Source organism: Taeniopygia guttata, chromosome 3, assembly GCF_048771995.1.
Source record: "Taeniopygia guttata chromosome 3, bTaeGut7.mat, whole genome shotgun sequence".
Taxonomy (NCBI): Eukaryota; Metazoa; Chordata; class Aves; order Passeriformes; family Estrildidae; genus Taeniopygia; species Taeniopygia guttata.
The window spans coordinates 19,592,591-19,605,164 of NC_133027.1; the positions used below are offsets into that span (position 1 = coordinate 19,592,591).

The following is a 12,574-nucleotide window of genomic DNA, read 5'->3' on the forward strand; positions in this document are numbered from 1 at the left end:
ATTGCAGGTTTTAATGCACATGGAAACACCCCAAGTAAAATTAACTTATTATTAATTTCATTTTTAAAAAAACAATAGTTCTAAATTCCAGGGAGAATAATGGAAACCTTACTGAGCATGTCAGCAGGCTTCATGCAGGCTGAGCACTACATGCAACATTGATTTCTGCCTCCAGCAAGAGTCTACCTACAGGCATCAGCAACCAGAGGGTGAAAGAAATTACAAAGGGCTCATTCATTTCCAATGCCTCCATCGTTTCCTACCCAGTTCCTCAAAGGGGTAAATATCAGATGTGCTGTTGTTGCCCCTTGCAGCACAGCTACAGACCTTACACTCTAGCCTTGTTCCCTCTGCCCAAATGTTGAAATAAAGGCTGCTGCAGTCAGTGTGCAGGTATCTGACAATGAAACTAATGTAGTTTCTACCTCACATACATAAAGCACTGCAAAAAATATCCAGAAGAACATGAAAATTAGGAAAAATAAATGGTTTTCCACTGCTTTTATTCTTTATCCTAAATTTTAATAGAAATTTACACTGTTTAAATGCTACACATATCGAGGAAATCTTTAAAACCTGGTGTGACTTCAGCTAAAATAGGAGCATTTGGCATCACAAAAAGCTTCCTATCTCCACAGAAGTCCTCTTTTCATCTTTCTGAGGAAATTGAACAATACAACAGAAACTTTCAAAACCTAGGTAAAAAACAGCAACTTAGCACACATAATGAGGGAGCTTCAAATATCTGTATCTCAGGTTTGGACTGTTTTAATATAGCAATGATTTGACAAAAGTATGTTGGAGATTTAAACGGTTTCTGAGGATTTCTATAGCAGGTAGGAAACAATCATGATATTCAAAAGGCACTACTCTAAACAAATTGCTCTACTGGAATTGTTAGCTCACTGCAAATTCTACAGAGTCTTTGAATATTAGTGTAGAAAGAAATTCACATTATTTAATAGATTTCAATATGCAGTTGGAAGAATGACTAACACACGGCTATCATACCTATCTTTATTAAAAGAAAAGAAAGCAATCAAAGAAAAGAAAGCAATCAAAGGACCCATTCATCTTGAGTGATTTCTCTGGAGCCGGGCTGATAATCAAATACTATAGGATACTATAGTACTGCTAGTGATCTTCAAAATTAAAGCAAACATATATATATATATATATATAGGAGTGAGATTTACAGAGTAAATATATGAAATAAAACAGTTTGCTCTCTTAGGTATATAAATCAAATAATGTCAGCATCTGTGGATATGAACAGCCTTGTATGGTCATTGGTTGTTTACATGGCACAGCACAGCAGAGTTGATATGAGTTGGTTTTCTTGTTGTAAGGAAATCTCTGGGACCACATGCCATATCCACTGTGGATATCCTACATGCCAATCTGCCATAATGATCAGATACGCATTTTGACCAGAATGTTATGCAAGGATCATTTATCCTTAAAAATCATCTTAAAACACTGTGCAAGGTAATCCTAAAGAAACAGAGATTTTGAATTTTTTTTTCTGTGCCTAACAGTGAGATGACGTGGCATGCAACTGGCTCCAGGGAAGATTTAAAGTAATTCATCATTTCTTTTGTGAAATTATGCTGAGGTGTTTTTTTTGTAAATATACATCACATTTTCCATCACATGCAATTGTAAATTTGGTACATAAATTATTTGTGCAAAGTTATTTATTACTGCTATATACATAGGAAAATTTTTGAAACTTTTTTGCTTTTCAGGGGATTATTTTAACAATCTGTGTAAACATTTAAGCTGTTTTCTTACTAAAAGGAACTGATTGCTAATTTGTTTTCATGAGCTTAATTGCATATATATGAAGTCTGCCTTAAATTGTGGAGGGATGGTATTTTTTCTTATTTTGTAACAAGACACACCAAGATTTAAAAAAAAAATGTGAAATGTTTACTTTAGGGAATGATATAGTACCTGAAATACTTCATTACTGAATAATTTTCAGCAAAGGAATGCAGAAAATTGAATTGTTACTTTTACATTTAGCCAACCCCAAAACACCATCTGGATGAAAACCCTCAATACTAAATTATTACAATTTTCATAGCATAGAATCATGGAATCATAGAATAGTTTGGGTTGGAAGAGACATTAAAGATTACTTAGTTTCAATCCCCTGCCATGGGCAGGGACACCTTTCACTAGACTTTGTCCTCCCTCAGCACTAAAATTCAGTTTAGTTAAATGCTTTTTGGTCATACATCTGTGAATAGATCAATGAAGAAACATTACAAAATTGTAGGAATCATGACTTTTGGTTTGCTTTGGCCAGTTTAAAAAAAAAAATAGTTGTAACGTTCAAAAAACCTACAGTAATATTTGTACTTATTGACTGGAGTATACAAAATACGTCTTGTTGCCAAAATATCCCTGTAGCACTACAAGTAATTAGCATTTATAACTACAAATTTTATTAAGATAAAAGAATATCAGGAATCTAATTCTAATCATTCTATAAACTAGAAGCCAAATTCTGCCTTCTCTTACAGTCATGTAATCACATTTGTTAACTGTTGTAAGGGCAAAATATAGCCCCAGAGCACATTCTATCTAAATAGATATATTTTCCTACATAAAAAGCCAACCAAGCTATGCCTTATTACTGCTCTTCCCTTCTGAAGGGTAAATTCTAATATTTGAAATACCTAAACTGTATTTACAGCTGTACAACCCTGACGCCACATACTTGCAAAATTTCACTTGTACTCTATAAACATGGAGCAACTTGTACAATTGTCTTAAGCATTTTTCTTATAATAGAGAAAGAGCAGAGCAGCTTAGACATTTTCTTTGTCAAATTCGCACACAAAATACATGGTAATGTGACAGGCAACATCGTTCCAGCCCCCAGACGCCACCATCTCCACACAGTCCTCCTCGTCGTAAGCGTTGTTGGGCTCCCCGCTGCGCCACTTGTTGAAGGTCTGCATGGGCGACCGGTCAGAATAGACGAAATTCCCCTCTTTCTCCAGGTCGTTAATCCCAATGAAGACTCTGGTGAGCCCCGCTTGGTTGATGTACGAGGCAATCAGGTTGTTGGCAGTCTCATCCTTGGGCATGCTCAGCGTCCCTCCTCGTCCGTGGCAGTACAGCTGGGCTTCCTTGTACCTCTTCTCCTCCTTCACCAGCAGATAGATCTTATTGTCTGTCTCACGCACGCCGGCGACAGCTGCGGGGGAGGGCAGTGCTGAAAAGTGAGCACTCGCATTTCTATAAACCAAGTCACTGCACACCCCAAAATAGCTTCACAAATCAGATGTGGGAACGGTGACACTCTTAACGAGCGATTACACCGATAAAATGAGGCAAAAAGAAAGGAAAACAGTGATATAAAATTAACCTACCATTTTTTATGAATTTTAGCTCTGTCGTCAGCTGGGCTACTTGAATATCCATTTCACCAATAGCCTTCCTCAGCTGACTGCACTCACAAGGGATGCCTGTGAAATCATATAGATGCAAACAAATGAAAAAGCTACCTAATTTCAACAATTATCTCAACAATTTTATGAAAGGCCCAGCATGACAGCCCTGGAGAAAGCTGTCTTGCAAGTTACAGAGAGAAAATTAGAGCCTTCACTACCCTGCACCATTATGATTCTCAGGGGTGTCTGGGCCTGTGCAATACAGCTCAGTTCACATCCTACAAATCTTCCATCCTGAATGATTAGCACTAACCTAAGTACAGATATATATTCTGTGCAAAACATCCATAATACTTTTTAATGAAAAACATTTTCCAAAATTCTCATTTTCAGTAAAATTATTTTCTTCAGTTTTCTGACAAAGATTTCTTTAACAGCAAAAAACATTGCTAGCAAATTCTTCCCAAGGAACATATCACAGCAGATCTAAAATTCCAACCACATCTTTCACATAATTACCTGCAAAATGCAGTTCTGTGTTTTTGAAAGTACAGAATTTACAATACTTCTGACAATAAAATTAGACAATAGAAAATCATCTATTAACCCACATTGGTATAGGTTTGACAAAGATAATCTGAATGTGAATACTAAAATACTAATACATCTCTGACCACAGCTCTCAAAATGAGGATCAATTACCATTTGCAGTTCTGCATGCAATTATTAAAATCTGCATTGGACTACCCAATTACCCTGCTCAGTTGTGCAAGTCAGTCTAAGCACAAGGCACTTGCCCTGCCAAACTGTGCGTGCTGGCCAGCTGCACAGCATGCTGGCTCAGGAGTTAGAGTGACAAATTATGTTCTCATGAGAAATCTGATCTGTGCACCCCCAATGCACTCTGCCAGGAAGGGATGAATTCAGTCTAATCCAAACCTGCCACTCTTGCTAGGCTTGCCCTTTTTACACTAGGCTGTTTCTCAAGAACATCTATATACCTCTGGAAGATCCATGTACCTCCATATAAGAATCTGAAGAGGGGGTGATGAGAAGACCGAGCCAGGTTCTGCTTGGTGGTCCAAGAAATAGGACAGGAGGCAATGGGCAGAAACTGATGTACAGGAAGTTTATCCTGAACATGAGGAAGAACTTCTTTACTGTGTGGGTAACTGAGCAGGTTGCCCAGAAGGGCTGTGGAGTCTCCCTCACTGGAGATATTCAAGAACTGCCTGGACACAATCCTGCGCCATGTGCTCTGGGATTACCCCCTTGAGCAGAGGTTGGACCAGCTGACCTGATGTGATCCATTCCAGCCTGACTCATTCTGTGATCTGTGTTCTTGGCAATCTTCTGCTCCTATAACTATAAACCATGGATGGGCAGGAGCACCCAGCCTGCTCCTTTGCACTGACTGGTAGACAAAGAAAGATATGCAGAGACATCCCTTTGCCCTGGTGATGAATGATACAGACAGTCTGACTTCAGTTCCCACTAGGCTTCTGGAAAGATTACTCCTCAGAGAAAGTACAAGATACTGTTCTAGATATACACTATAAGTCCAGCAACTTCTGCAACTTCAATGATTTTAAGTCCTTTGAAAATATCACAGTAAAATATTACAGTACCAATGAAAAAATAATTCATTATTTCCCCCAGTATGTAAACAGATGTATTTTTAGTGATGAAAAGTCTTTCACATAAACAAGGTGTGTTGTGGATTACCTGGGTCACCATTAGGACCTGGTGGTCCTATGTCACCATTATCTCCTTTTTCACCTGAAGACATGAAAAATTACATAATGTTAATGCTGCCTTTTCTGTCAATAGTTCATTTAGCACTTATCTATTTTTTTCTCAAATAAAATTCAAATGTGGAAAATAGAAATATGCCCAATCAAAAATAAAGATTTTTCTGTCCTAGTCATTCCATAACAAAGGCAAGCCATGCCTATGAAACTTGAACCCAAATAATATGTACCATTATCCATTTCTTGACATTCATAAACTTCACAGAACCAGTAAATTCAGATGCTGTAGAGGGAAAAGGGCTGGATTTACCTAAATTTTGAATCCAAATCTAGATGACTAGGTAAACACTGGTCCAAATGACTTAACCAAAATCACATAGGAAGCCTATGGAGTAGTCAATATAAGAAAACACATGTTCTGGCTCTTAAAAGTCCACCAAAGTGCAACACATCTTCCCATCTTCTTTAACTGTCCACACTTGCGTGGCAGTGCAAAGTTCTTTACTTATCCTCAAACCAGCATATTCACAGTGCTTTAAGACTAAATATACCGCTGTAACAGCAGAAGGTAACTAGTTGAAAGATCTCAATGGCCTGGCTGACTACAGTGTGAGAAAATTCCTACTAAGGCAAACTGTGAGGCTTGTTAGCTATTTTTCAAGCCCCTAAACTTTTCTCAAACATAAATGGTCACACATTTTTCACCTGAAACACAAATCGAGAAATAATTTAATTAAACATACCTTTTGAACCAATTGGACCAATTTTTCCATGCCGTCCTATGCTCCCTTTCTGTCCTTTGTCTCCCATTTCTCCTATACATAACAGAAGGATGAAAGACACAAGTAGCAATGCAGTCTGATTCATTCAGATTCTACTACATTTGCAATATCAGTTTTTACAATGGACAAAACCATGCTATATCCCAAATATTCACTGAACTCCAGAGGTCTAGCTCAATCCTTGTGAAGAACTGACATATAGCAACCTAGACAGTGATTTTATCTTTGCTAAACAATTGACATTAACAAGGTATGAATGTGTAATTGTCAACACCTCTTGTCTGAAAACCACTGGAAAAGCTTTTGCAAACTTCTTTCAGCTGATCATGACAGGATTATGTTGAAAATACAGAGGATTGTTGCATTCAAACACAGATCAGCAGATCAAAACTATCATGGAGCTGAGAAGACCTAAAAGATCCAAGCACAACCGACATTTCATCTCAGACAGTGACTCCACTGTAACTGAGAGCTGGCTTTGGGCTTAATGACTTATACAATATAAATATTGTCAAATGAAATAGGTTTCCTTCTGTACCACACTTTTAAAGGAGAGGGGGTATAGAGGAACTACAGGAATTAATGCCTTCTGAGGCTCCTATCCTGCAGAAATCCATGCCCAAAACTGCTTTAGGAAATATTTATGAAATTGCTTTCAATGGCTGTTGAAAAGATTGCTTCTTTGCTGAAACCAACATCTGCTATGCTCTGGTCGACCACACAGGTGCAAGGAAGCAATGAGACAGCCCTGTCTCATTGCTGGGAGGAAAATCCACCAGAAGGATCCAGCAACTGGACTTGTGAAAACTGTCATAGCTCAGCCTCAGTCGTGGATCTACGTCAACTGAAGATCTGTTGCCCCCTGTTGCTACTGCATCTGGACAGATGTATGTATTTTTGAAAGCTGGATAACGTTATTGCCCTTTTTTTCATTACCTTTAACTTAAAGGTGAAATCAATAACAAGTTTCAGAGTATAAACTGATCACTGCTGGGCTAAGAGATGTTATATCTATTACTCCATGAAATCTCAAGCAACCCTTGTCACTTGATGGCATGAGCGAGAAAAAAAAACAATTTCCTCTGAACCGAGAGAAGCTAAATGTGTGTGGTTTGTTGGTCTAATTAATTATTGGCAAGTCCTACAACCAATCATTTTCCTTTGTTTCTAATAAGTATACAATTCAAACACTACTGGACACAGGCTTTCACCAGAAGAAATAAATACTTTTATCTATTCCTACTGGGAGTACCACCCTGTAATCAGTTTGTCAAGTTGCTCTGAAGAGGATGTCTCGTGCTTTGCATATTAATGAATTGGGATTACCATTAATGATTATGAGAAGTTTGAATTCTTTCTCTTTTCAGGCTGCTACACCTGAAATTAAATAAACTCATTGATATAATGCATAAATAAAATTAAATATATAAAATTATTTAACTTTCTTTCTTGTAGAAACTGCCCAGAAAATAGACTGCTTCTCAATCACAGACAGTAAAACCCATGTACTCTGCTCAGAAGTAAAAGGAAAGTGTGTTATCTTGAGCACATATAAGACATATATTAAATCCCCTTTCTTCATTAAAAGAATTGTTCACATTTGGGTTTCTCTTACAGTGACTAACCCCTGCTTCCACTCTGGGGGCTTGCTTGTTCTGCTTCTTCTGCAGAATAAATCACAAAGTTTCAAGAGAGACCCATCTGCCTTGAGGGTTTCAAAAGTTTTAATACCTTTTATAAAGCCCTTTTTAGTGGCCCTATGATTGTCAAAAATGCAGTCTGAGGAGTCTTAATGAAATCAGGAAGTAATAGCTGGAAAGAAATGGGGACAATAAAAGAAATTAAGTCTCCATAGACCAAAAATAGGAAATCAAACACTAAGAGTGAATAGAGAACTGAAGAAAGTCATCTGTCATCTCTCAGATGAAGGTGGCATACATTGGAACCAATTATAAAAGATTTAAAGGATTTGGGAAGGAACAGTAGAGAAGGAAATTCTAAATTGTCTTCTTGGTGGCTTTTTCAGGCCCACAAACAAGTGAAGAAATAAAATTCCAGAAATGAATGGTGGGCTGCAAAACAAGTGAAAAAATGAGGGGTTTCACTCTATGCCATACTATAAATGGAGGTCACAGAGTATGGGCAATCTCTTTAGGATTAGTTGGAACAGACAAGAAGGTATAAAACTGCCTAGAAAAAGAAAAAGGCATCAAGAAACAAATCTAGCAAAAATGCAAATTCACCATGACACAGACAAATTTAATCAAATCATGTTAAAAAGAAGAGAGAGTAGTTTTCTTCCCAAACTTAAGATTTGATTTTAAGACAAATCAAGTCAAATTCATGATTTGACATAGAGGACATCACAGTCACCTACCTAACAAGGAAAGTAGAAGTGTACCAAACCACACCAAAGGCCTCTTGAATCTAGTGCCATCTTTTACAGCAATCTGCAGAGGATACTTAGGAAGAGAACATATATAGATGAAGATTAAAAAGTCTTTCCCCCAGAGCACCTCAATAGTTTCGCAGCAGTCAGCGTTCCCAATGCAAATAGCTAGAGTGACTTGAATGAGAATGATATTTTTAAAGCATATAACAATGCTATAGTAGTAATCTACATTCAGGACACTTCATTTTTAAAAAACCATTGGCAACTGGAAATCAGAAAATTCCAAATATGTCAGCAGGCTACTGAACTGCTTTACACTGAAAAATCTGAATTATCCACACCAATGAAGGTCAGCAACTGGTGAGGGAACAGTGGCTACAAGAAGTTACATTTTATCACAGAATCATGAAATGGGCTGAGTTGGAAGCAACCTTAAAGATCATCTAGTTACAACCCCCTTCCATGGGCAGAGACACCTTCCACTAGACCAGGTTACTCAGGGCCCCATCCAACATGCCCTTGAACACTCTTTGAGGGATGGAGAATACATAGCTTCTCCAGGAAACTTGTTCCAGTGTCTCACCATCCTCACAGTAAATAATTTATTCCTTATATCTAATCTAAACCTGCTCTCTTTCATTTAAAGCCATTCCTCCTTGTCCTGTTATTACATGCCCTTGTAAACAGACCCTTTCCAGCTTTTTTCTATGTCCCTTTTACTCGAAGATGCTCTAAGGTCTCATTGGAGCCTTCTCTTCTGCATGTGGAAGAAGGCAAACTCTTTCAGACTGTTTTCAAGGCAGAGGTGTCCCATCCACCTCTGATCATCTTTGTGGCCATCCTCTGGACTTGCTCCAGCAGATCCATGTCCATTTCATGTTGGGGCACCAGAGCCAGAGCTCTCATGAGAGCAGAGTAGAGTGGGAAAATCACTTCCCTCAACCTGCTATGATATAGTCCAGGATGTGGTTGGATTTCTGGGCTGCAAGGGCATGTGGTCAGCTCATGTTGAGCTTCTCTTAAACCAACACCCCCAAGTTCTTCACCTCCAGGCTTCTCTCAATCCATTGTCTGCCCAGTCTGTATTTGTGCTTGGGATTGCCCCAGTCCAGGTGCAGGACCTTGTACTTGGTCGTGTTGAACTTCATGGGCCCACCTCAAGCTTGTCCAGGTCCCTCTGGGTGGCATTCCTTCCCTCCAGCGTGTTGACTGTGCCACACGGCTTGGTGGTGTTGGCAGATGTGCTGAGGGTGCACTCAGTCCTGCCATCTGTGTCACCAACAATGCTAAATAGATATTCTTATATGAATGAGCAGTGCATAATCAGAGGAGGCATTTTATATAGCTGGGGAAAATCAATTTCACCCAGCATTAGCCATCCTAAAGTTAGGGTTTTTAGTCTAAGGTATTTATCTAAACTCCCACAGCAGGCAATGAAAAAATAAGCGCCTCTCAGTAGTGATCCATCCCACTCATGTTAGACAGGTATCATAATCAGAATAGTTAGAAAATTTGTAAAGGAAACTAAAGCTAGTGAGAAAAAATCCAATCTAGATAGGCAGCACAAATGTTTAAAGGATTTAAAAGTGCATTCAAAGCCAAAATGAAAATAGTGCAGTACATTCCAGAATGGAGGAGCTTCTATTTGGAGGCAAGCAAAGACAAATAACTGCCCTCATGAAACATTATCTTGCTAGAATTATGTTAAAAACATATTAGCAAGCTTCTTCAAACCAGTGGTTCCTCTAGCCCAAGACTTTGTTTCCTGTGACGGCAGCAGAAGGTTCAGTCCAAGAAGATCCCACAACCACAGCCACTATCTGCAGGTGGAATTGCTGGCTCTGTCCCCAGCAGCTTCAGAGAGTGCCTCCTAGTTCAGGCATGATGGGATCTGGTGATTCTGTGTCTTGATTATAACCTCCTCAGACTACTCAGAACAGATGCAAGAGTCTCAGTCTGTCCCGTTTCTCCTTCTGAGGCAGCTCCTCTTTTTCACATTTTTGGTGCCCATCTCTTACCTCTCAAGTCCTTCTTGAGAGACAGAGGCCAGAAAAACATGCTTGAGACAGCGCATGTCAGGCTTTTGTACAGAACAAAATCAACTGCAAAAAGAAGCTTCCTGTTTTGTCCTTTGTGCTTTTGTCATCCTTTTGTGATGATGGGCAGTGTTCTCTTGGCCTTGGGACTCTTGCTAATGACTTCAGAGCAGTCCTTGAGTTTTAAGTGACAGTTTGGGGTTTTGGCATTATTTAAGTATGGATTAAATCATGCATCCCTAATTTCCCTAGGCAATATGTTTATTTACATTGAAGCCCATCTGCCACCTTTTTGCCCACTCAGTTTAGCAGGATTTTCTCAAAATCCTATTGAGTTCAGGTGGAACTGAAAGACAATTTTGAACCAGATACCCACTTTGTGAATTCACAGCTGTCAATGTCAGGACTTTTATATGGAATACTGCCTGCAGCACTCCTTAGTGAGCAATAAATTCATGTAGAAATTGACTCAGAAATGCAAATGATTGATTGATTACATATTAATGAGCAATCAGTAATAATAAAATATAAATTAAGATATTATTACCTCTTTTTAGAATTTGATTATACAAATGACTGAGCACTCTGGCTCCAATCCAGTTAAATTAATGAGTCTTCTCTTCTACTTAAGAGGCTGTGCCTGTATTAGTAAACTAAGTGCCTGGGACTATTCCTTGGCAGTGGGAACCAGGTATTGAAGAATGGGGTATCACTCCATGATACTAAATTGTCTTACTCTTTGAGCCAGGATAATCTTGCAAGCTGCTCATTGTGTTAGCTCCCAAAACATGCCCAAGAATTGCCTGGGAAAGTGTTAGCTGGCAAAAGCCAAAACCACTGTGCTAACACTGCAGAAGTAGAGACAGCTGAGGTCCAAGCCCAAGAACAGTATGTGAGACTGTATCATATACCATTATAGTTGTATAAAAATTAAGTACAATGTATAAAGGCTGAAATTAAAATACTAAAATAATATACATTTTAAATGGTTATGGCTCTAAGAAAACTGAAATGTTTTGAAGAACATAATTTTAATGTTCTGTTCCTTTGATTATACATTCCAAGTGTAAATCCACTTTGTCCTCATTTTGATTGCTGTAAGGCACTCTGGGAATATTCACAGAATGGTACTATTACCAAACTATTTGTGTGGAATTTAAAAACATGGAAATTATGGTCCCACAGACTTCACCAGGACTCAGTAAAATAACTGAGTTTACTCCCAACATGGGAGAGCACAGTACAGTCATCAGTGCAAGTGGGGAAAGTTAATTTTGCGAACTTCACAGCCCAAAACTTGCACTGCAGTACACACTGCTTTCATCTGAAACAGCCATTGTACTCAACCCAGTGCTCCATGCTTTACATAAGGCCGACACAGTTTTTTATATTCTGCTGACATGCTATGCATCATAATTGACCTATACAATTAATTAAAAGCAATGAGAAAAGTAAGTGGAATTTAACCTTAATCAGCACACAAAGACATCAGTATCTCTGATGTCACCCTGAAGCATCAGGACAGGCAGAACAAGATTTATTTCAAGTAAGGACCAGAAAGTTTTAATTTTTCTGCGTTACCAAAATCTGAAAATATCATGAGGAAAGGACATGACAAAAACATCTGCAGCACTTTCTATATCTTGAGCTCTTCAGGTCAAATATGCCATAAGAAGATAGTTTTTGTAAGCTATTTTATGGTTATTATACACCTATGAAGTTCAAAGAAACTAAACACATTTTCTTAGATGAACTTGCTATAAAAATGAAACAAAGAAAGGGGAAAGAAAATAAATAAAAGAAAAAAGATTAGTGTGATTTTGATAGTGTAAATTAAGACCAAAAGTAGAAAACTCTACAAATGTGGCAGAAGGATTGCAGCTTCTCCCTCATGTAAACCACCACTTACTCAAAGGGGAGAAAAATAAAATAGAATTTAGCAGCTTGCATCAACAGAAGGAGCCAAATATTAGATCAAGACAAAAATTATCAGGCTTAAAGAGAAATACAAGGGGTTGAACACATGCTAACTCACTGACTGAAATTCAACAGACTTCTCCATAGAAGCAGAGCTGCTGTCCATGGGTGTTTTTAGGGGCAAAGTGAAGGAACAATGATTTTTGCCAAACATATTGTTAGATTTTATTTTTGTCTGAATGTTCCATCTTTTGGATTAGAAATAGGAAAATCCTTGGTCTGCTGGAAG

At 38.3% G+C, this 12,574-nt stretch overlaps 1 protein-coding gene across 3 annotated transcripts in view; it reads right to left on the reverse strand.

Annotated features, from left to right (window-relative positions):
- Window positions 1-486: 486 nt before the first annotated feature.
- The window catches only part of COLEC11 (collectin subfamily member 11), a 46,600-nt gene continuing 34,512 nt past the window's right edge, over window positions 487-12,574 (reverse strand). For 2 of the 3 annotated variants that reach the window (XM_030270095.4, XM_030270094.4), the window contains exons 4-7: window positions 5,902-5,973; window positions 5,133-5,186; window positions 3,387-3,482; window positions 487-3,229 (exon numbers count right to left, since the gene is read on the reverse strand). In XM_030270095.4, coding sequence (XP_030125955.3) covers window positions 2,820-3,229; window positions 3,387-3,482; window positions 5,133-5,186; window positions 5,902-5,973 — 632 coding nt within the window. In that variant the 3' untranslated portion in view covers window positions 487-2,819. The remainder of the gene's footprint in view (window positions 3,230-3,386; window positions 3,483-5,132; window positions 5,187-5,901; window positions 5,974-12,574) is intronic. The other variant, XM_002197337.7, reaches the window with a different exon arrangement.